Source organism: Synchiropus splendidus, chromosome 2 (genome assembly GCF_027744825.2).
Source record: "Synchiropus splendidus isolate RoL2022-P1 chromosome 2, RoL_Sspl_1.0, whole genome shotgun sequence".
NCBI classification, from domain to species: domain Eukaryota; kingdom Metazoa; phylum Chordata; class Actinopteri; order Syngnathiformes; family Callionymidae; genus Synchiropus; species Synchiropus splendidus.
The window spans coordinates 28,221,594-28,245,272 of record NC_071335.1 but is presented as its reverse complement, the minus strand read 5'-3'; the positions used below and the strand labels follow the sequence as shown (position 1 = coordinate 28,245,272).

General features: G+C 45.6%; 3 protein-coding genes across 3 annotated transcripts; 2 read left to right on the top strand and 1 right to left on the bottom strand.

The window, feature by feature from the left end:
* The first annotated feature begins 511 nt into the window (after window positions 1–511).
* LOC128753447 (girdin-like) lies at window positions 512–19,037 on the top strand. Its single transcript, XM_053855160.1, has 29 exons — window positions 512–806; window positions 1,310–1,401; window positions 2,657–2,759; window positions 3,436–3,505; window positions 4,452–4,510; window positions 4,579–4,662; window positions 5,236–5,376; window positions 5,827–6,005; window positions 7,927–8,008; window positions 9,411–9,569; window positions 9,639–9,785; window positions 9,861–10,005; window positions 10,136–10,696; window positions 10,776–10,981; window positions 11,048–11,242; window positions 11,643–11,767; window positions 11,837–11,975; window positions 12,038–12,214; window positions 12,298–12,459; window positions 12,714–12,991; window positions 13,060–13,203; window positions 13,269–13,455; window positions 13,516–13,661; window positions 13,748–13,840; window positions 14,270–14,451; window positions 15,481–15,561; window positions 16,617–16,847; window positions 16,960–17,025; window positions 17,552–19,037. Exons 1-29 carry the CDS (start codon window positions 744–746, stop codon window positions 18,445–18,447), a joined length of 5,193 nt encoding a protein of 1,730 aa, XP_053711135.1. The 5' UTR covers window positions 512–743; the 3' UTR covers window positions 18,448–19,037.
* Window positions 19,038–19,194: 157 nt separating this feature from the next.
* Window positions 19,195–20,867, top strand: LOC128753449 (methyltransferase-like 26). Its single transcript, XM_053855164.1, has 6 exons — window positions 19,195–19,521; window positions 19,923–20,085; window positions 20,173–20,232; window positions 20,306–20,373; window positions 20,455–20,533; window positions 20,603–20,867. Exons 1-6 carry the CDS (start codon window positions 19,328–19,330, stop codon window positions 20,657–20,659), a joined length of 621 nt encoding a protein of 206 aa, XP_053711139.1. The 5' UTR covers window positions 19,195–19,327; the 3' UTR covers window positions 20,660–20,867.
* Window positions 20,868–21,069: 202 nt separating this feature from the next.
* LOC128753538 (WAP, Kazal, immunoglobulin, Kunitz and NTR domain-containing protein-like) lies at window positions 21,070–23,100 on the bottom strand. The gene is made up of 2 exons (XM_053855322.1): window positions 22,936–23,100; window positions 21,070–22,584 (listed from the first exon to the last, which is right to left on the bottom strand). The coding sequence occupies exons 1-2, from the start codon at window positions 23,098–23,100 to the stop codon at window positions 21,070–21,072; spliced, it is 1,680 nt and encodes a 559-aa protein (XP_053711297.1).
* Between the last annotated feature and the right edge of the window lie 579 nt (window positions 23,101–23,679).

Sequence of the window (23,679 nt, the reverse complement as noted above, 5' to 3'; positions counted from 1 at the left end):
TGTCACATATCTATTTTTCTGGGACTCTTTTTTTTTATGAGAATGCATTTATTATTCTAATGGTTTAAGTTCTGAGATCTGTTTTTTATAGAAGCCCATTTCCGAAAAAAAAAAAAATCACCAAGAAAAAAAAATCACCAAGCAAAAATTTTTTTTTTTTTTTTTTTTTGCTTGGTGAGGTTTGTTTTTTTTCTTGGTTTTCTCCGAGTTTTTCTTTTTTTTTTTTTACCTGGCGGAAATGGGCTTCCATAGTTTTAGTTGCTCAGTGTATTTAAAAAAAACTGTGCAAGATGGGGGAGGGTTGTTGTCATGGTAACGGGGTGATCATAGATGTTTTAAAGAAGACATCAGGGGAATAAAATGCTTGACTATTGAAGGGTGTGGATTTCTGAGACGGAGTCTCCTGGACCTCTGGGAAGGTGGAGATGCGCGGGGCATCACAACTCTGTGATCTGATAGGCGGCTCCGGAGGAGGAGGCGGGGCCGATGGTCGATGTCTTCGCATCACAGGAGCAGCAGGACGTTCGTTACGCACAACTGGTCGCGCTTTAAACGCTGACGCTGCGGTCATTTGTTTATGCAACATAACTAACTTGAGCAACGGCTGGTCAAGTTCAAGGGACGAAGGGATGGCGCGAACGAAAACATCCGAGATGTGCACTTGTGCGGAACGAAGAGTGGACTTTTCGGAACTGACTCACTGGGGATTTGAAATCTGAAGGGTAAAACAAACTGAATTCACAATGGAGAGTGGGGTGTTTCTGCCCTGTCGGGATCAATTCATGTTGAGTCCTCTCGTCACGTGGGTAAGTCACCGTGTCGCTCTTATTTTGTTGTTTATTATGTCGGATTTGTACTCAGTCGCTTATCACATATGGACCTGGATAATACACTTTATTCATTTAATAATGTTCATTTTTATTGGTGCTGTTACGTGAACCCGGCATTTTATTAACTTACATTTTATGGACTTAAATTTATCATGGAAATTCACTTTATTATTTTTATTTTATTTTTCGAGATTCAAGCAAATGTGCAGTCTACTGACTTACACTTTATGTACTTATATTTATCATGGAAATTCACTTTATTATTTTTGTTTTATTTTTCGAGATTCAAGCAAATGTGCACTTTATTGAATTTACAAATTCTTGTTTATTAAAATGGAGCGAGCGTGTTGCTATAGATGGGAAAAAAATGGTAATACATTTCGCAGGTTGTACTGTTAATAAAATAATTCATTTGAATAGCTTCCTAAGAAAGCCAGTTCTGATCATCAAAGCGTCCCCTCTATTCTGCTTTCTAACAGGTGAAGACGTTTCTCCCACCTGATGGCAGCGTCCACCTGGACTTTCCCGAGTTAATGGATGGAATATTCCTGAATGACGTCATGAACCAAATGTAAGTTATTGCAAAAACGTTCATTTCCATAGTCTCTATTAGTTAAAAGATGAGCTCACATTCATAACTCCAAGTTATGAAGTTGAAAATGAAGATTTCTATGTTGCCAAAGTTGACGTTTATTGTCACTCGTAGTTAATGGCAACATGCAAGCTGAACAACTGAGGTAAAAGCAACAAGCTTATTCATGTAATGATTTTAAATGCATTTTTATAACAGTACAGTAAGTATAAAATATTGTTAATGAATTCATGGGGCGCAGAGGTAAGCAGTCGTACAAAAAAATCAAGATACATATTGTGTGTCGAAAAATAGTTCTTCCTCATATGTAGTAATATTAAAACAAACACCAGCTGATATTATGAACTTAATCTTGCTGTATGAAATGTGAGCGTGTTCCATTCAATTGTCATAAAGTCACATTTTTATAAAAACAAAGAAATAAATAGCAGACGTGAAAAGGTCCCTATCAATTAGCTGGTGAGCCTGAAGGATGTGCGTCAAGACTAGAGGGACAGATTTTGTCAAGATGCTATTTAAGGGATTAAGTTTTGAGTGCCGTATGTTCCGATGAGTCTCCCTCACCCTTCAAAAAACATCAAGACCATCTGACAGCATAAAGTTGAAGTTAGTGGATGGATAGATAGTTGTTGATGAAGCTTGTTGGAGTCCTGTGGCCACTACAGATGTAATAATCCTCAGATTTGTGAAGAAAAGGTACAGAATGGTGACACTGTAGATAATTCTGTCTAGCCACCCTGAGTCCAGGGTATCCATTCATCCCACTTAGCTCCCCCAAAGGTCCCAGGAAGCAGCTCCTCATGCAAAACAATGCTGCAGTGTGGGAGAGAGGAGGGGGGCGAGGCGGGATAATCCCTCGGATTGGGAGACCCTTTGAGATTATGTCTCTGTTGCTTGTATTCAGTGGGACACAGATGGGTCGACAGAAATATGTCCTTCATCACAGACAGCAAGAGACGTAAATGTCATATATATATCAATGATGATGGTGTTTGAGTCTGATAACTGTAATATTCAGCTTCTTAATAAGAGACAATGTGTCAATTATTCTCCTTTATTCAGACTCCATTACAATAACACAATAGCGTGCTACACTTCATTTCTAGATTTCAGTAAATCCATGCCGAGGAATTCATCTAAAAGGATTCTTTGTCGCCACGTTTGGCTGAGTAACAACAGCAGGTGTCTGAATGGAAAAGAGGTCACACTGTCTAAACGTGTTTATTTTCTCAAGAAACCCTCCGTCACCAAAGGCTGCCAACAAGGCGACCAGAGATCCGAGCCATAAAGTGAAGAACCTCAACTTCCTGGTGCAGCAGATCAAGACTTATTATCTGGTGAGTCACGATGCCCTGGTTTTACATGACATGTTCGGGATCGATGAAAAGGCTTAAAAGTGCTGGCCGCACACAGTCACGCTCTGGACAGCCTGATCGTCTGAAACACTCGATGGCTGGCAGATCTGCGCGTCCCGCCTAAGACTCATGGCCTAAATATGCAGCGCAGCAACATCTGTGAAATCGGTCCACACAAGCCTGAGCGACCAAACGCAGTTTGAATCCAATAAGTTATTGACAGCAAAGTTATTTAATGAATCTGTTTTGTCAGTGTTTTCTATTCCTGAGCCCTCCTTTGTTTTCTTCTGTCCAGATGACACAGTTCTTTCAGTGGTTATTTAGGGCTAAAACTGCTGAATCTCAAGTCAACATTTTCTTATGTTTAACCACAGAGGTCCAGGCAGGTCCAGTTCCACATTATATCCACATTATAATGACAAAATTAACCAGTTCACTCTTAACCCAAGCAACGTATTTCAAACTTCATCACTTGAATGTATTAAATGTATGAAATCATCCACCCATTTTTGTTTCCGAATGCATGCGTGAGCCCAAGCACCTGCTGTGTTTTAAAACTTGTGTCCCTGTGAACCCAAACCTGGTGGTCAAGTGAAGCTGTTTCTTTACTTTTCTTTTTCTTGTCTTCCTTAAATGGTGCATTTGTTTCTCTGTGCAGGATCATCTGAGGCAACTGATCATGATTCCAGTACCGAATGTGTCGCTGCTGACAAAGACTCCCTACTGTGGTACGTTACCCCAAACATGCCATGTAACATCTAGTTTATCGTCCACTCTTCTACAACTTTGAATGTGGCTAATTTGTGGAAAAACGTTTGGAGTAGTTAAAGCATCCTAGTCAGGATGCTCAGGTGAGTTGAATTACACCTTAATAGTAAAGAAGAAGTTACATGAGTTGGGCATCATTGTGGAGGTTTCTCATCTTAATGGCAATGGACTCACACAGCTGAATAAAATGCATGTAACTGCAGCAACGACACAGGTCCTCCTGAGATCAGTAGTTTAAACTGCAGAATTGGGGGCTAAAGACGAACAAAGCTGAAATGATGTGTGAAACTGAACTGTCATGTGTCAGTACATGAAATGTTGACAAGTCACCTGCAAACGTCAGAGTCATGTCTGAGGAAGACCATATAGGACTGTATTTTTAATAAGAAGCTCACTTTATCCAGTCCCTTCATTTCCAGTAGGAATGCTGTGGGTTATGCTTCAGAACAATACTGAAATGTACTTACATTTATTTTGTATTCTTTTAATTTAATTTTAATTTTCAACAACTTCCACCCTCTCCGACATACACTCACTGAATCCACCCTTAAGTGTGTGAAGGAGAGGTGTCAAAGGTCCTTCCTTCCTACAGCACTAACTGTTCAATACAATACAAATGCAATAAACATACAATACAGTTATGACTGTGTTTTCTGCTGCTGTCCATTCAGAATTTCCCCTCAATGGACTAATAAAGCAAACATTGTCTTATGATCTTAACATGTGCCTTCAGAGGAAGTAGATGTTGCATGTTAAACATAGTTTATATGGGATTGAGTTCTTTGAAATTGCACTCGGCCTGGTCACTTGACTTGTATGAGACTGTGACGACCCAAATTGGACAGCCAGTGCTTAAATTCTGGGGCATCAAAATACTTGATCTGATTTATTTCAAATCCGTGGCAGAACAAGGTCTGGACGAGATGAAAAGGCTTCTGCTGTTGCTGTTGGGATGCGCTGTTCAGGTAGGATTCTAAGTTGTTGCTACATTCAGAACAGTGTCCGGATGCAAGAGTGTCTGTTTTGTGTTCAGTGTGAAAAGAAGGAGGAGTACATCGAGAGGATTCAGACGCTAGACTTCGACACTAAAGCTGCCATCGCTGTGCATATTCAGGAGGTATGTCTGGGTTTTCTCAGCTAACAGGCAAAGATCCTCCTGGATGCTTTTATGTTTACGTGTCTCTATAAAGAGAATGGCAGGGCAGGTCCTGCACTCAGAGAATTCATGGGTCTTATGATGGCTGCCACAACTTAACATGAAGTGAATGCGCAGACCCGTTTTCAAATGTTCTAGAGCCGCACATATTGTGCTCATGGTCTATCAAATATTATTGGAACCTTTGCTTATATAACTATTTCTGTTTATTTAAAAGATGAACATTATTATTCTTATTAGCGGCTGAAAATATGTATCACTTTAAAAATCAAAAAGAAACATCCAATACAAAATGCTGCTCACTTAAGCTGTATATTGATTCATCACTCATGCTTCATTGTTTGTATCGACTTCTTAATATGATGATCAGTGACCTGGAGTGTCACAGAGGGGGCAGACATGTAAACTGATCCATTTTTGATGCTAGATTCTCATTTTTGTTGTAAACATATATGTTCTTTAGTGACATCTTTCACTCTATTTGTCAAAAATCAAATATCACAACCAAGTAACCATGCGCTCATATTGCGCCAGCTGACCCACAGTCAGGAGAACATGTTAGATCTCCAGTGGTTGGAGTCCAGTGACTTGCACGCAGATGAGCTTGAGACCCTGGCGAGGAACATGGCTGTGCAGCTTAAACATCTGCTGGACCAAAGAGACGCCCATCTGCAGGTAAGCAAGTCTTTACTTTCACTTCTTAAGGTGAAGAGGAAAAACTAGCTGCTCTAATTCTGTCACTAGAATTATGTTTAAGACAGAACAGAGAAATAGATTTAAAGTGAGCAGTTAGGTAGATGATAGAGGGAGTCACATGTGCGCGAATGGATGAATGTTAAGGATCCAACAAAAGTTTAATGATGTACTTCTTCCTTTAGTAGAAGCATTTCAGCAACTCATTTCATCTGTGAATTTCCGAAGCAAGATACGACTTATTTCATCTGAGTTTGGCTCTGAGGCATTTGCTCTACAAGCATGACTGAGATTATTGTTCATTCTGTGACTGTTCTTTTTGAACGTTTTTAGTTATGTTTTAATATTTAATTCTACATTATAAATGACATATGAGCTACAAACTAACCTAAAGATGTGTATTTTAAAAAGTGCTTTCATTTGTCTTTGCAGACAATAGTGGAGCTCACCCAGGAAAAAGATGGTGTGGTCTCCTTGCTGGGATGCCCATCGAACCCACAGTGCTCTGGTTACTCCCCTGGCACGCAGCAACAGCAGCCAGGGACGCAGCAGCATTTAGCTGTGGAGCTGGCTGACTTCAAGGCCAAAATCAGAAGGCTCAGGCAGGAGCTGTGAGTGTGCAGCGCAAATCGCTGCTTTTCATCTGCTTCCTTATTCCAAGTCGCCAATTTTCTAGCTTGTGTAAACAAAAACTAGACGGCATTATGCATGTTTTAACATACACTTGGTGGTCAGAGACAGCAAACCAAGCAATATGGAGTGGAACATATTTCTAAAAATTACAACCAAATTTAAAATAAGGAGTGAAGGAGATGTGATAGCCATTGTCAAAATGTATTTTCTATTTACAAAATGCCAAAGATGACACGGTATTTTGCATGGAGGCTCAAACATATACTGTGTAACAAATGAGTGATAAATTCTTAAGTAAATTGACTGATATAATATTTATTCATGTATTAGTCTTCTCTACATGTCTCTATCAAGATACCCTTTAGTATTTTTTAAGCACATCTCTTACTATTTTTGGTCTGTTGTCAATATTACTTTGTTTTTTCATTTTTCAAGTATCTGCTTTGAACAATGAATTTAATGTAGTTTTTGATGATTATATACGTTTAATCTCATAAACAGATTCTTCACGTCTCCTCTCATAAAGTGAAATGATACTTACCTTATAGTAAATAGCTTTTCTTCACATATTTTTTTACTTAAATTCACATCCTTTACTTCAGAATATCGTCATGATTACCCTCATATATTTATATATTAGATCTCAGTGTGCGCTGGTGTAGTATAATCTTAGAGTCTGTTGTTTCATGGGAGAAAATAGGGTCCTTCACCTTCACTTTACCTTCACCAACACTTATATTTGCCATGATTGTGAAGTCTTGTTTGGCCTACTGTTGCAGTGGGTCTGGGTCATGCATCAGTCATGTTTGTGTCTGTGTGAATCGGTGAATCTTCTCAGAATGCAGAAGAGCACACAAGTTTCCCTCAGATTAGATAAATATGACTGGCTGAACCTATATCAGAATGAGAAAACTGTATTGATCCTGAGGGCAACTTTGTATATCTCTGTTTAAAAACTATTTCCTCCCCTCAAATGCGATGAACAAAGGTGGGTTTAGTAAAACCTAGGTTGTGACTTGAATCCAGTGCGTGGATTTTTCTTTTTTTTAATCGTTTTTTGATCTGAAATTAAATTGCAAAGTTTCAATCTGTTGGTGGCTCAGAGTAGTTGCAGAAACTCGAGGACAGAATACTTTGACTCAATCGTTTGGAAAGGAGGGCAGAGTGAAGGCAGCCAGCACTGGAAGCAACACCCCATCAGACAAGCAGCTCCAGATATCTTTATCAATACCAATCTACCCTGACTGACACCATTTAGTTCTGTTTATCCACATCGATTGAAAAAGTTCTTCCCAGTTATTCGAGTGTGTATTACTACGTTGCTGCTGTGGCTGGCTTTAGAGTTGGGCAGCATGTTCTCTGGGGTCCTTCCAACAGAGAGGGGATGAAAGAGAGCCAGCGCTCCGGATAAGAGATGCCCTGGGGGGGTTTGGCCCACATTAATGGCGAGTTCCATGGCGGTGCTCAGCTATTGACCCACATAGGCGCTTCATTTCCGAAAACCACATGCACACTCACCCTGGCACACTAACCATGGCCCAGCCACCATTCACCGGCCATCTCCTTAAGCGCTGCTGTATTGTCCTCTCTCCTCGTGATGTTTAGATTCCCCTGCTGGACTCTGCTGAGCAAACACAATATCTTACGAAGCCATTAAGTCAAGTCTATTCTCTTTATATATTCCTCTGCGCTTCCATTGGCTCCTCCGTTCAATAACATTTTGTACATATTCATAGCCTGAAAGTTAAGGGTTTTCAAAGGTTGCGCTTTTATGTTTGAGTGCAGGAAGTTACAATGGTATTTTTCCCAGAGCAAAACTCCTGTAGAGGTAGAGTCAATAGAAATCAGACATCAACGTGTCTAGAAGTGAAACCTCTACACCTGCTTGCTCGGTTTCAGTGAGGAGAAGAACGAACAGATGCTGGACTGCAGACATGAACTGGAAAACATGCGACTGGAGCTGAAGAGGATCCAGCAAGAGGTTTGGACGCGACACAAGACAAGATTAAAGATTTCTCTCATATCAACCTACAAGCCGAATCAGCAGATTAAAGCAGCACATGCCATGTTTGGAGGCCATTTCAAACTGACCTCACCAAAGCATGTGATCCTATTTAAACATCTTCTAATGTCGTGTTTTCGCCCCAAACTAGTGGTGGGCTGTGTATCATTAGCCTTAGTCTAGTCTTGTTTTCAAGTAGTGGTTTTCAAGGTATGTAAACACTGAATCATTTACAGGGAAAGAACCGTTTAGCTTAACTGCCTATGATAACAAAATGAAAATATTGTGCCTTACCATTATTAATGTACATTAGGTCAGTGTTTTTCATGCCACGGCACCCTTGGTTCATTGAAAAAAGCCTGAGGCACACCACCAAAGGAACTTCGGCTTTGGTGCACTTGTTTAGAAAACCCCTATTCATTTGTAAAAAACAAAACTGTAGCTACTGACACTTGGTTGTTATTTTGCCAAATAGCAGAAAAAATATTTGTTTCAAATGTGTCCAGAAAGGCATGGACAATATGGCAAAATATAAAATAATATATCATCTGTTTATTTACTTACTTTAAACAACTGTTTTGATTTTATTACTTGTCTTTTGCATGATTTCATTGTAGTTTTGAGTTTCCAGACAAATCCTTAGCCTTCTTTGCCTGAACTTGCTTCATAAAAAAACAATTATTCTTTCTCACTTCACATTTTGGAGCACATTTATTTTGATGTGCATTTACTTTTAAACCACAAAGTAAACTTCGACAGTCCATGAATATCAATAAAGTTTTGAAGTGAGACGTCACGACAGCTCTGTTAAATCTGCGGTGCAGACAGTCTTTGGCATCGCGGGTCCGACGAGGATCCCTCCCTCCATCGTTCTGTCGTGAAAGTGTGTGGTCAAAATAGAGGCGTTATCAGGTTTAAAAACAGTTGGAAGTTGCGCATGTGAGCGGCTTCTTTGCTGTGAGTATGTGGGAAGAGGAGCGCCGCGCACCACAGCAGCGCTGCTTTGACTGACGGACAGATCAGCGCACCAACACGCTGGAGCTCTACAGTATAGTTTACTGAAAGAATGTCAGCGAATCCACATGATCTCCTCTCGTTGGTTGTCATGATTTAATGACATCATATCGCCCACCTCTATCTCCGGACACATGAGGTGAAAGTGGATCAGATCCCCACGGCAGGAGATGGGAATTAATCATTTGGAGTCACAAACTTAGAAGCGATGCTGAAGTGACTTCACACCTGAGAAGCAACCTGATAAAAAATGATGTACGACCCTCACGTGTCACCACTGCCAGACAGACGAGTTGAGAATTAAAGGCGCACGTCTCCATAAATTCTATCAAAAGTAATGGGCTTTGACTTTGTGAACTGACTTTAGAACTCCCAGCTTCTGGTGGACGCCCGAGCAGCTCGTACCTACCGGGATGAACTGGATTCTTTAAGAGAAAGAGCCATCAAGGCGGACAAGTTGGAGAGCGAAGTGGGACGCTATAGGGAGCAGCTGCACAAGATTGAGTTTTTCAAGGCCAAAGTGGAGGTAGACACACTCAGCTCAAACTTTATATCTTCACTGTACTACAAAGTCTTTTTTGTGTGATACATGTAGGAGCTAAAGGAGGACAACCGGGTTTTACAAGAGACCAAAGAGGTGCTGGAGGACCAGTTGGAAGGCTGGCGAGCCCGCTCTGACAAAATCCATCATCTGGAGAAGCAAAGTTTGTTGCTGAAGGCCCAGATCCACGATTTGGAGCAAGTTGGTTCTCTAAAACGGATGTCAAATGTGTGCTTCAAATGAATGCTATCATGCTGATAGTATTGCTTTCACCAGGAGAGGGAAGCGGATCGGAAGCGTATTGAAGAGCTCCAGGAAGAAAACTTGTCTCTGTGTTTGGCTCAGAGGAGAAGCATGGAAGAATCCCAGCACCTCGGCTGGGAGTTGGAGCAGCTCTCCAAAACCACAGACAGCCCACAGAGTAAGTAAGAGCTTCAAAGATGTAAGGATGGATAATGATATGTGCAAGTAAACATGAAAAATGTTTTTTTTTTTTTTTGGAATAATCAAATGTGAGACGGTTGAGGTTTCGACTTTTCTTTTCTACAAAGGTCACCAGACTCTAAGCGAGGAAGTGAGTGAGCGCGCACGAAGTCGGCTGCTGAAGCTTGAAAAAGAGAACCAGAGTCTGCTGAGGACCATAGAGGATCTCAGGGTGGCATCCGTGCGCGGTTCAGAGCAGGCTAAAAGTGCCAACAACGGCAGGGAGCCGGTCTGCCCCGAGAGCCAAAGCTTCCACACATGCAACGGAACAAACCCTGAACTCATGTTAGTAGCACCCTGCTCAGAAGGCAGCACACCCGAGACGATGAACGGAGATATCAAAAACAGCCGGCAAGAGTGTCCGGACATGAGACAGCTGGACGGTGGAAGTAGTTGTGATCATTTCCAAGAACTGATATCTGACGTGGAAATTCTGGAACAAAGTCAAAACAGGCATCATCATGGTTGTGTTGCATCACATGACTCCAGCTTCCCCAGGCACGACGATGTGTTGCCAGCTCTGCCGACGCGCTACTGTTACGCCAACAAGCAAATGCAAAGGCTGGAAGCCAAATGTAGAAACCTGGATTCACTGAATCAGCATCTTCAGACGTCACTGGACAACACTGGTGGGCTCTGTCAGACACTGAGCTAAATATTCTGTGACCTCCCATAGGCCACTTTAACAATGTTCTCTCACGTCATCAGAACGGAAGGTGCAGCACCTTGAAGCTGAAATTCAGGAGCTGGAAGCAGAGAACCAGACCCTGCATTCCACGTTGGAGGAGCTCCGGGTGTCAGCACGGCGTCTTGAGCAAATGGAAGTGGAGAAGCTGAACCTGGAGCAAGAAAACACGAGTCTGGAGAAGGATAAAAGGCTGCTGGAGAAAGAGAACAGGCGACTGCGGCAGCAGGTAGCTTCTTCAGGCTGACTGGTTTTGGTAAATATGGACTAAATCCACTTTTCATTTGTCTCGCAGACTGAAATCCAGGAAGCCAATTTAGACAGCAGAAACGTCTGCATGACTGGCCTGGAGCGGGAGATGCGTCTCCTCGTGAAGGAGGTAGAATCATTGAGAGAAACCGCTGAGCGAGTCAAAGGCCTCGAGAGAGACCACAGAGAACTGACCAAACAAGCTGCCATCGACCAGAGAACCCTGGTCAACCTCAGAGAGGTGAGTAGTCACACACTGACTTCCATGAGTGTGAGGAGGCTCCTGTTGCATAACTTCTCTGACTAACATGTACATGCATCAGTCCCTGGGAAAGTACTGTTTAAAAAATAATAATAAACTAACGTTGATGGTTGTTTATGTTTCGGGTGTCACACAGCGGCAGAATCCACTAGGTTTGTATTGTACTCAACAAGCAAGCATCAATCTTTTGATCGTTGTGTTTATTACTGTTAAATACTTTTCACTATATGATGGTTTTTCAGAGGGGTCATGTCTGAACTGCGAGGGTGCTGTTATAGAATAGAATCTTCTGGGTCACTCACTGCTCCCACCTGATGCAAATCTCTCTCAGCTGCTGGTAAATGAATTCAAGATGAAGTATGAACTTCTTTTTGAACAGGAGCTTGTTAGTGAGAAGCTGAAGACCCAACAGAAAGACAATGAGTTGGAAAGTCTTGCTCATCAGCTGGAGGTGAAGCTTGTCAACCAGGAGAGCAAACAGCAGCACAGCGCCACTGACAACAGGTGACCTCAGGTGTGCCTCAGGTCTTTGCCAAGGACTGTTTTTAAATGATCCTCCTCTCCGCATGGCAGGTTCAAGATGCTGGAGTCTCAACTGGAACTTTCTCTGAAGAAGTCGCTTCAGATTAAAGAGGACAAGATGGCCTCTCTGGAGGCACGTCTGCAGGAGTCGTCCAATCTGAACCAGCAGCTTCGCCAGGAGCTCAAGGCGGTAACTCGTATAAAGATGCTTCGATAAGGAGGTGGATGAATCAATGAAATGATTCCACACAGGTGAGACTAAGCTATGAGGCTTTGCAGCAGCGGCAAGAGGAGGAGGAGACAGGGGCAACTAGGACTCCACCTCCAAAGGAGTCAGGACGAGCCATGAGTGAGATGCTGCGTGAAAGCCATGAGGCCACCAAAGAACTACTGAAACTGAAGGACCATCTTATTGAAGTGGAGAGGAACGTGAGTGAGCACTTTCATGTCCATCTGTTACATCTTCATGCTGCCAGGTTTCCAAACAAAGTTGCCTGTTTTCCCTCCTGCAGAATGCCACTCTAGAAGCTGAACGCCAGGCAGTTCAAGCTCATGTGAGGCAACTGGAGAACCAGTCCGACAGTCTGCAGGCTCAGATTCTGGCTCTTCAGAGGCAAGCTGCATCACTCCAGGAGAGCAACACGGCCCTGCAGACACACAACGCAAACCTGCAGGTACTTCACTGATTTACTTGTCATTTCTTTCAGGCAGTACAAGTGTTAACTCAACTAGATTCCATGGTAAACGGACCATGCTTTGTGAAGGTTAAAGTAATTCTGACTTGATTCATTATGGAAAACACAAAAAAATATCAGACAGAACAATAGAGTAAAAGTAGGCAGTGTATTTGGCAAAACTAAGTGGTTATATTTTGTATTAAGTTGGTGTGTAATTCTTCAGGGAAACCTGACCGTGTGTTCTCTCCCAGGTGGAGAAGTCGACGCTGAACTCACAGAGCGCCTCCCTCATGGCGCAAAATGCTCAGCTGCAGCAGCAGCAGTCCGGGATGGAGGCCGAGCGGGAGAACGCAGTGCGTGAGCGTGACGAGCAACGTGGTGTCCACGAGCAGCTGCTGCGTGACCACGAGCGGCTGGCGGCCCTTCATGAACGACAGGCCATGGAGTATGAGACCATGTTGGGGAAACACGGCTGTCTGAAAAACGCACATCGCACACTGGAGCTGGAGCACCGCACCCTGCAGGACAGGTGGGGGAAACGTGGATGGTAAATGTCAATGCCAGACACTTTTACTTGAGATTGTTGTTCACGTTCAGGTACAACAGCCTGCTGCAGCAGAGGTCCAAGCTGGAGGAGCTGGAGAAAGCTCTGAAGGAGGAGCAGATGAGGATGGCCCTGGAGAAGGAGCAGCACAGAACTAGCGCTGCAGAGTGCTGCCGTCTGCGGGACGAGAAGGACTGGTGAGCTGAGCGAAAAACGTCCGTTTATGTTTGCGGTCGGTTCACGAAATGCGTCACGTCATCAGGTTGAACCAAACGTACCGCCAGCTTCTGAACGACAACGAGGTTCTGACTGCGGATCACAAGCAGCTGAAGAGCGAGCTGAACGAAGCCAAGCTGGAACACACCTGGCTGGAGGCCGACTTCAACAAGCTGAAGAAGGAGTACCAGCAGCTGGACATCTCGTCCACCAAACTAACCAATCAGTGTGAGGTAGGGAGGCAGATGTTGTTTGGACTGCAGCAGAGATTTAAACACCTGTGTGGTGCTTAGTTGCTGAGTCAGCTAAAGGGAAACCTGGAGGAAGAGAATCGACATTTGCTCACTCAGATTGAGACTCTGATGCTCCAGAACCGAACCCTCCTGGAGCAGACGATGGAGAGCAAAGATCTGTTCCATGTGGAGGAGCGCCAGTATATGTAAGCAAACACCGTCCGCTAAAAAGAAATATCATGTATTTGTCGGAGCTGTGTTTAGAATCTGGATGTTGCCATCACCTGCTTAGTGACAAGCTCAACGATCTGAGAAGGCAGAAAGAGAAGCTGGAGGAGAAGATCATGGACCAGTACAAGTTCTACGAGCCGTCGCCTCCTCGCAGGTCAGTCATTTGTGGACACAAAGAGGCGCAAAGACGGGAGAGGGGTCAGGATTTAATTCACCCGTGGCTCCACAGATTACTGTTTAACAGAGAAATATATGTCAATATGTGAATTGATACAGTATAGAAGTAGTGACATGTAATATTGCGTGCATATTTGAATGTATTTATTACATTGTAAATACTGACATTTTCTGTCCAGTTCCAGACAGTGACACAAGTGACGGGAGTAGTTGATGTGGGCGAGGTTGGGAGCCTTCTCTATGTAAAGCTTTAGCAGTCAGGGGGTTGAGTGTGGGTTAGTCACAACAGTAACAAGTAGATAGACATGGGCTTTTTCATGCCAAGTAAAATGAACGACCTTCTTATTATCGTCTGTCCGGGCCTGAACATCCGCCTGACTTGCCCGCTTCCCTGTTGCCACCTCAGGCGAGGCAACTGGATCACCCTGAAGCTGAAGAAGTTGATCAAGTCCAGCAGCCGTGAGCACGGCCTGGAGAACACATCCACGAGCGCCGAGGGCAACGAGCCACAGCTATATAGCGGCACCATCGTCAGCTCTGACGGCTCCACCTCAGCGGGGGAAGTTGTCTCGCCCCAGCACCGCGGCAGTGAGTTTCATCTGCCACAGTACTTGCATCCAACCACCACCATCCTTTCACTCAGCTACATGGAATTCTGTGATCGATCCACCACCCTTTAAATGTTTATAAATCTGACTCGCTGACAGAAGTCAACATCTTCTTACAGGAAGTATGTACCGTAATTTCCAGACTATGCACCACTACTTTTTTCTTGCGGTCTGAGCCCTGCGGCTTATAGAACAGCACAGCTAATATATGGACTGAAATCAGATTCAATCAGAGGCCCTTAAAGTGCTTAAAATGCGCTGTTTTCGCCGGCGTGTCCACAGCTCTGTCAACAGAGTCCATCTCCTGGAGGTTTGGAATCCAGAAGCAGCCGCTGAGGATGGCAGTGGTGTTGGAAATTGTGAATAGAAGATGTGAGACGCTGTCTCGAGACAAAGTGTGTTCGGCTCAAAAGTCCGACGTGAGCACAAGCGAGTCGTGTTTTGGCAGCTGACTTGATCCTGGCTGGAGAGCTGCACCTTGTCTATGTGAGAGCCACGTGGATAAATGAAGATACATCTTGTTTCCGCTATTTCCTCACTCTGGATGCTGGACCCACGTTTTCATTACTAGTTTTGAAAAGCGTTCTTAAGCTGGTGCACCACTGAACCTGCGGCCTGTAGGCCTTATGTAAAACCTTATGTACCTCTATTTTCCTTCTTAATATTCTTAATATTCCATTGCACTCTATAGTCCGGATATTACGGTATTTTTAAAAACACTTGCTGTTTTATTGACGTTATCCTCCTCTGTGGATGTTTCGTCTCAGTCATTGTCACTCGCCATCTTCATGGTGTACAGCATCATGGATGGGGCTCAGCATAGTACATAAAAATTAGCACAAAACAGTTCCACACCATCAAAATGTTCTCCTGAATTTGCCTCCTGTGATTTTCCTGTGTCTGAATGCGTGTTTCCTTATCTCCTCCCGTCCACCTTTCCACACCCTTTGCCTGTTTCTCGTCGCTCGCATTCATCCATCGATTGTCTGATGCACTTGCTGTTGAGTAGGCGCCCTGAAACTGTTTCCACGTATGAGGAGCAGGCAGAAGAACCGAGGCAGAGTCAAGACTCTGTTCCAACGTTCCATGTGTAAGGAAAACTGTGGTCTGAAATGTTGCCATATCACATGCACTCAGGCTCTTATTGCATTGCTCACCCTCTGCTATAGTTGCTCAGCCAATTCACCTGCTAAAGTTAGCCATCACCGGACCTGCACTTCAACAGAGAACATCCGAAAACATAGATTTGACAATGCTACATTTCATCGCATCATTCATCAAATGAACCTTAAATGAGAGGAAGGATGGCTGTCATTGTGCCAAATGTCAGAGGCCACACCCCACTTTCTCCTTTATTATTATTATTATTATTAATCTAGTAAATTACAAAATTTGTAATGAATTAATCTCAATTAATTGCAGTTTAATGATATAAGAATATTTGCCACAACAATGAATTTGGTATATTACTGAATCAAACGATGGACCCACACATACATTTAAACAACAAAATATAGTTTATTTTGCATCAGTTTGACAATAGCACAATAAATCACGATGGTGGCTATATTCAAGTTTTTATATCACCTTATTTAAACTAAAGCTCTTTTAATGTCTTGAAAATATTTACATAAGAACTTCAAGTCCATTCAGAGTAGTGGAAACCCTGGCCATTGTGTAGAGAAAAACATCCCTGAACAAAACAGATGCTTTTGTTTGCTTTTGTTCAGGGATTCCTCCATGTTTGTTGTTGTTGTTATCATCCTAGCTGCCACGTGTCTTGTGCATCAGTGGGATCAGTGCACCAGGAACTCCTGTACTTACAACGGTTCTGTGTTGTCTGGAGAGCAAACTGTTCAATTATTATTATTATTATTTTGTAATTAATTCATCGTAATAATGTTGTAATTGATTCATTTTAGTCCCACCACTATTATTATTATGAAGTAATACAAGATAATTTAAGCCCCGAAGAAGCTAAATACACCATGAAAAATAAAAATAAAAATTCTGACCAAAGTAAAAAAGTGAGTTTAGGAGTGAGTCCGGCCAAGACTGTTATTACAAGACTTTATTTAAAGGTCCGCTGCTTCAACCCCACCCCACCGCCCCCCATGTGTCCCGATCCTTCATCCCAACTCTCAGCACTGAGCAGCTTGGTGTTCCCCTCTGGCCCGTTTGAAGAGGAGCGATGGTCAGACGAGCAGCTGGAAGGGCCGGGGGCTGACGTGGAGGAGGACACTAAAGACACATTGACCCCATCCCTCACCACATCTATCATCTCCATCCACCACCCTCATCCCACCTCGTCACCATCTGGCTGCACCACGAGCTCTGGAGCTGATGTTCCAGATGTTACTGAGCTCTGGGTCACAGGTAGAGCTTTTGTTTTCATTCACACTGCCTGCCTTCAGTGAAACGCATGCGTCGCAACAGTGTGGGAGCCGGTGGAAAAAGCTTCAACTTTTGAACGTGTTCTTTCCTGCAGACAAGGATTCCAACGATAGCGCGGCACCATCTGGACCCGAGGACAACGATGAGCCGCAGAATCACGGTAAAGCTCTGTGGATATTCGTTTAGAGGATTCCGCCGGCCCACACGAGTATTACCAGCTCAGGAATTAGAGTAAATCCATCAAATCGCAATCCTGACCTTGTTTCATATAAATCTGCAAGTGGGTAGTAAAAAAAAAAGGAAGCTGGAATCTGCTGCCCCTTGTTGGTTAAATACTGTATAACAAAATGACACAAGAATCTAAATGTATGGCAAAATAGCAACGTGATGTCATGGCAAGGAATCGATACTCGGTGACTGAAATTAAGAAATAACAGAAGAAACATCGTTGGATGAGCTAAAGTAGTTGATCATGAACTTCAGAATCAAATTTATTATTATGGTCAGTGGTCAGTGGGAATCCTACCAACTAGGTAAGTGCTTTGGAATAAAGTGCTGTAAAAAAAAAAATTAAAACAAAATAAAATAACAAAGGCTGATCACAAATTCAACAGTCTGACGGCCGAGGGGAAGAAGCTGTTCCTGTTCCTGAACTGGAGATTTGATGTTTGATTTGGTCTTTGTAGGAGTCAGTGGGGTCCAGAGTCGAGCACAGAGTGAGAGCAGCGGAGAGTACAGCCTAAGTCTGGACAGTGAGCCCTGGTCAAACAACAGCAGCCCAGTCCAACAGCTGCCATCACAGCAATCTTGTGACAGCGCCGCCTCTCTGGACCCGTCAGACAAAGTGAAGGCCTCCACGTTACCCATCGCCCGGGGCCAGGAGCACACACCAAAAACCAGAACCTCCACGCCAAATCAGGACTTCTGGCTCACCAGGGGCACAAAGAGCATCAGGAGGGGATCCAAGGCTAAACTGATGCGTCAGTCATCAGAAGCAGCAGGCGTGGTGGCGGAAAATCCCGAGCTTAAAGTCGACGCTCACACTGCAGTCAGCGCTCCCATCACTGTGCTGTACGTGCAGGGGAAGTCCTCCTCTATGTCGGGGTGTCTCAACTGCTTCTCCACCCCTCTGACAAAGGAAGGTCGAGTTCGAGGGGTCAGCTCGACCAAAATGCTCCCTCGTGCCAGCAGCGTCATTTCGACGGCCGATGGCTCGTCGCGCCGCTCCAGCGTCAACAGTGACTGCAGAGTGGAGCCTGACTCCCTCTCGGAGAACACCAACAGCACTGATCCACCTGTGAACCAGGATCTACAATCGGGTCCCGTCCCTCCTGTTAAACCCCCTAGAGACCCCGCTCTTATAGACTCTTCTGACTGTCCCAAATCCCCCGTGCAGGAGTCGCTCATGGGCTCTTCATTTACTTTTAACTCTGTCTTTTCAAACACAATCTTCAGCGATTCCGTTGTCACAACTGCAACTCATCTGGAGCAGCACTGTCAGACTCTTCACACTCAAGAAACTCCGGGAGACTCCTCGCAAACTCAGCAACCAGACACCGACAAATGTGTCATAAATGCATGAAGATGACTGAGCTCCACACTAAAGACTTGGACGTCATGTCCTGATCATTCCAGAGTTCAGGTTACTGTTCACACTCTCCCTTTACACAGACTCTCTGTTGTACACATCTGAGCAGTAGCTTCTCGTGACACTACCAACTTCTGTGTTTTCCTCCGTCCTCTGTTACAAAAACACTGCACTGTTTCATCCTTGATTCATGTTTCTACTTGTAAGCAGGACAAAATGTTATTTATTTTAGATCATCTGTGTATTTATATTTCAATTTTATCTAAGTTTTGTGAAAAATTTAAAAGCTTTGTTGGTGCATTTTGTAATGACCAGTAGAATTCATGTCACAACTTCAACCACCTAGATGTACAACCTATTTTTCATATTTTACATCAATATATTGAGTCATTCTGTTCTCCTCTGCTCCCTATATCCTTGAGATAAAAAGGTTTAATAGGTATAAGAGGACACCATGGCTTCCTAAGATACATGTTTTTGATCAAATTGTACTCAGACACACACATTATATATATTATTTTCCGGAGGGTAAAGTGCTGTCGTCAAATGTTATCAGTCAATAAATGTAACGAGAAACAATAAAGTTTTATTTAAGATGTTTTTTGTTGTTGTGCATTTCGATCGTTGTCCATTTGAGAAAACCAATTCAACGCCAACCTCGTAAACGTAAACATGACGGTGAACAGTTGCCACCGTACTTCCTCATTGGTTGTTGAATGGATCACGTGAACGAACGCGGAAGTGGCACGACAACACTCCAGGCCCGTGTTGCGTTCACAGTCACCGTAGCGTTCTGGAAAGTCACGCTGTGGTGGAGAGCTACCGCGAACTTTACCGTTTCGCCCGACGGTGTTTCCCGTGGCTGTTTGGCAAGATGCTAAACGCTCCTGCGGCGGAGAGGAACAAGGAGCCGATCCTGTCGGTGTTGCGCGGGTGCGTGGACGGTCGGAGAGCCCTGCGGGCGCTGGAGATCTCCTCCGGGACCGGACAACACGTCGTGCACTTCGCCCGGGCTCTGCCCAACATCACCTGGCAGCCGTCCGAGTTTGACCTGCAGTCTCTGTCCAGGTACCATCAGTACAGCACTCAACACGAAGCCGTTATTCGTGACGCTAAAAGCTCCGATTCACGAGTCACCTGAAGGCACTAAAAGACGCACTGAGTTTTGAATGAATACATTTGTTTTATTAGGCTTTTTGAAAGGATCCCGAGATTATTACAACCTGTGCCCCTTTACCTGGACCCACAGTCCTTTCCAAAGCGGCCACAAAGCCGAACATTCTGGTCAATGTTTTAACTCTTCATCTTCCACAGTGAGTCGCAGTGGATTGTTATATAACATTCCGCTTGGATGTGTTGACACATAACCTTTCTGTGTGTCACGTGCAATCTAGTTTCAAACTACACAACACTGTGTGTTGCTTAAATCCCTTATGTTAAAGCCTGGCTGACACTGTTGCACCTCTCAGTATAGAAGCGTACAGATCCCACCACCAGCTGGAGAACGTGAAGCCCCCGATTCACCTGGATGCCTCTCAGTCTCACGAACACTGGGGAGGAATCCACCCCGAGACCCTGGATCTGGTCGTCAACATTAACATGATCCACATCTCAGCGATGTCCTGCACCGAGGTTGGTTTGAATGGCTGCTTAGTGTAAAAGTGTGCTGACCAATGAGGTCACGACTGAGCCCGGGGTCGTCCTCTCCCCCTCTGCCAGGGTTTATTCAAAGGAGCTGGAGCTCTGCTGAAGCCGCAGGGGCTGCTATTGACTTACGGGGTGAGTGGAAGTCCGCGAATACGCTCTCAGGTTGTGTGCCAGTTTTGTTCAAGCTGTGTGTGTGTTCCATCAGCCCTACGCCGTGAATGGTCAGATCACCCCGCAGAGTAATGTGGATTTTGACTACAGCCTTCGACAAAGGTATTTTTCCTGTTTAAAGTTGTGTGCAACTGCCTATTGAGATTGTGTCAGCTGGGATTAAGAATGGTATCCTTCTTCCAGGAACTCGGAGTGGGGTCTCCGAGACGTGTCCCTGCTCAGCTCAATAGCCCAGAGAAATGGTTTATTCCTGGAGAGATGTGTAAGTTGCGAGCCGCTTCTGAACCGTTTTAGATACTGATAAATGCATGGTTGTGTGTTCTGTTTCTAGGTGGACATGCCAGCGAACAACAAATGCCTTCTCTTCAGGAAGGAGAGCTTGGTGTGATTCCAGCCATTCCTCACCTGGAGACTGATCATTATCACTGAAGAAGAGAGGCCTTGGGATTCCTTCATTCGCCGCCAAATGTTTTAAAATGTTGAAAACCTTCATCAAAGTTTCATGAGTTAATGTTGTCTAAACCTTCCTTTTTGTTCACGTGACAATATTTCTGCGCTTCTGTCTTGAAACGTTTGGACTTGATCGACTAATTCGATGAAACCAAGAGCGCCATCTGTTGGCCTCCTGAAAATGAGGACACTGTTTCTGAATCTGAGCCGATACTGGCTACTTGAATGGCTTTTATTGGTGGATATGGCCAAACATTTTTGCAAAACTAAAATCTAATAGTCAAGAAAGCTTAAGAGTACAACTCTGTGGAATGCAAGCGTCACAACAGCAGCCCAGCTGTTGCACTTTCAGGACGTCCGGCAGCCTTTTTTCACCGCAACGTCCCGCAGTCTCTTCAGTCGGCGCTCGGTGATGGCTCTGACGTAGCTGTCCGACTGGACGATGGCCATGCCGTCTTGGACCACTCCCATCACCAGCAGGGGGCTCTCCTCCATGGTGATGTTGGGGCAGGGGCAGCTCCAGTCAATCTTGGCGATGGTGACCTCCAAGTGTTTGGTGTTGAAGAACGTCAGCCCCATCTTCTCGTCTCTGAGGACCTCTTCTAAGCTGAATCGGGCCAGACCGGAATCCAAATCCTCCACCAGCTCGGTCAGCCGGCCCACGATGGCGAAGTCGCTGCGGCACAAGCTGGGAACCATCTTCCCCTTCACCCGGCACGTCTTGCAGGCTTTTCTCTTGGTTTGAGGGCAGTTTGACTCGCATTCCTTTTGTGTGCGGAAGCTGTTTGCGTTTCCGTGGCAGCCGCCGTAGGCAAAGGCTTGGCACAGCTTCATGACGGGGTTCCAGGCCCAGCGTACCTCCCAGGACTTGCAGGGTCCCTGGACCGCAGGCAGGGTGCAAATGCCCGTCCCTTCCCTTTGGCACGAGGCCTTGCATTCCTCGTAGGTCTCGAATCTGTTCCGACTGTCGTCACATCCGCCGTTGCTGAAGGCCAAGCAGGAGCCGACTTTGCTGTCGTAGTACCAGTCCACATGGCGCTCCCCGCTGCACACCCTCTGGTCCAGCTCTGCCAGACAGTCGGCTGGAGAGAAGGGCCGCCCCATGGGCATCTCTGGATCTTCGGAGAAGTCGTCCTCAGCTCTGCGGATGACTGACAGCGGGTAGTCTGCGCGAAGGACTCCTGCCGAGTTCCGAGCGATGCAGGTGTAGATGCCGGTGTCCCACACCTGGGCGTTGTAGATGACCAGTTGCCCGATGTTGGTGATGACCACGTTGCCGTACATCTGATCGGGCCTCATGACCAGCCGCTCCCGCCGTTCGCTCTGCTTCTCCCATGTCACATCCGGTCTTGGAACCCCAAAGACGTCACAGTGGAAGCTGACGGTGCCCCCGACGTAGATGGACTGGTGGTGGGGGTTTGAGTACAAGGTGGGCGGTAAGGGGTCCTCCTGCGAGGACGTGGGCGTGGGGTTTGCCGTGGTATCCTGGGGCAGTGGGCTGGTGTGCGGCCCGGCCAGGTAGAAGCGGCAGGTGACCACGGTGAGGCTCACCCCCCGGATGCAAGCCTCCGCGTCCATGAAGCAGCGGTTGAAGTAAGTGAGGCCGTCCGAGGCGCAGGTGAAGTTGGGCTCCTTCTCGCAGCGGTCCTGGCACTTGCAGATGGGCTGGCCGTCCCATATGTCGCAGGTCGCCCCCTGCTGGCTGCAGATGAACCCATCGCAGGTGGCCGTCGACACCGCCGTGGTCTCTGCGTTTTCCCCAGCGCCCTGCGGCTGAGCTGATGAACCGTCGGAGAAGCGCGCGGCCACGCAGCTGAGGAGGCCGCAGACGTTGGTGCAGCACTTCTCAAAGTCGGCACAGTCCTGGACACAAGCACACCACCACAGTCATGGACCATGTGGAGCCAAAGCACTGGAGAGCTTTACTGCCTCTCATCCTACTTCTGCTCATCACTCTCTTTCCTGCCACTCCCACCTCTCCCTTCACACCTTCACCCCTGTTGTTCTTCACTCTTCCACCATGGCTGCATTCTTTTCTCCACCGCTCCATGTGACCTTCACCATCTCCATCTGATGCCTCCCCTCTCCTGTGGTTTTCTTTTACAAACCGACAGCTACTCTTCTAACTACCCTCAGTCTCCTTCACCCTCAGCTGCCCCTCTTTTCTCTCCTCCCCAGCCCTCGTTCATCACACAGAAACACGGATCACATCACCTGGTCGATGTTGCACTCCCTCTCGCAGGTGCTCTGGGCATCCACCCACAGGTTATTGTTGAGCTTGTTGGGACAGAGGCCTTCGTGCTCCACTTTGGTTCCAGCCACACTGGCAGCCACACACACCCCTGGGAGGCCCCACGCCAGGAGAATCCACAGACACATCCATCCTGGTCCTGGGGGCTTCACCTTCACTCCACTTTGGTCCTTTTCACGCGGCAGAAATGGTGAAAGGTACTTAAACATAATGGTCGAGTCCTTCCCTGAGTATTTCCATACCGTTCACAGGCGTTTATTAAAACCTGCTTCCGATCATCCAACAAGGGTTAGTTCTCCGCGAAAGGTTAGTCCTGAGAGGAGCGTAGCAAGTCGCAGTGTTTCCAGTGGAGCGTTGCTCCGGGAGTGGGCGCAGAGCTGGACAATGAGGAGGCGACATCGGGGTGTGAATGGAGGTGGAGAGGGCAGCCCACCCTGACCGCCTCCGTGTTCCTGCACCGTCTGAGACTTTTATGAAGCGACACCGAGCACAACTGGACAAACATAGTAAAAGATCAAAGGGAGGCGGTCCCCATAACCGAAGGCGCGCAGACAAACGCTCCGGTGACATGAGAATGCTGCGTTTGTGAGGTCGCGGTGCGACGTGACGCACACTTTTACGCACGCTTCCCCAATGAAAGTGGCCCGAGGAAGGACTGGTGTTTACGAACGCGAGGCGTGTCCCATCATGTCCCCGCGCGACACGTC

Excerpts from the sequence above, each read along its gene's own strand:
- LOC128753449 (XM_053855164.1), top strand. The coding sequence starts at position 19,328 with ATGCTAAACGCTCCTGCGGCGGAGAGGAACAAGGAGCCGATCCTGTCG. Across the intron at positions 20,233-20,305 it reads GGCTGCTATTGACTTACGGG|CCCTACGCCGTGAATGGTCA; the intron begins GTGAGTGGAAGT and ends GTGTTCCATCAG. Across the intron at positions 20,534-20,602 it reads GTTTATTCCTGGAGAGATGT|GTGGACATGCCAGCGAACAA; the intron begins GTAAGTTGCGAG and ends TTCTGTTTCTAG.
- LOC128753538 (XM_053855322.1), bottom strand. The coding sequence starts at position 23,100 with ATGTGTCTGTGGATTCTCCTGGCGTGGGGCCTCCCAGGGGTGTGTGTG. Across the intron at positions 22,585-22,935 it reads GGGAGTGCAACATCGACCAG|GACTGTGCCGACTTTGAGAA; the intron begins GTGATGTGATCC and ends GCTTGTGTCCAG.
- LOC128753447 (XM_053855160.1), top strand. The coding sequence starts at position 744 with ATGGAGAGTGGGGTGTTTCTGCCCTGTCGGGATCAATTCATGTTGAGT. Across the intron at positions 9,570-9,638 it reads TTTTCAAGGCCAAAGTGGAG|GAGCTAAAGGAGGACAACCG; the intron begins GTAGACACACTC and ends TGATACATGTAG. Across the intron at positions 17,026-17,551 it reads CGATGAGCCGCAGAATCACG|GAGTCAGTGGGGTCCAGAGT; the intron begins GTAAAGCTCTGT and ends TGGTCTTTGTAG.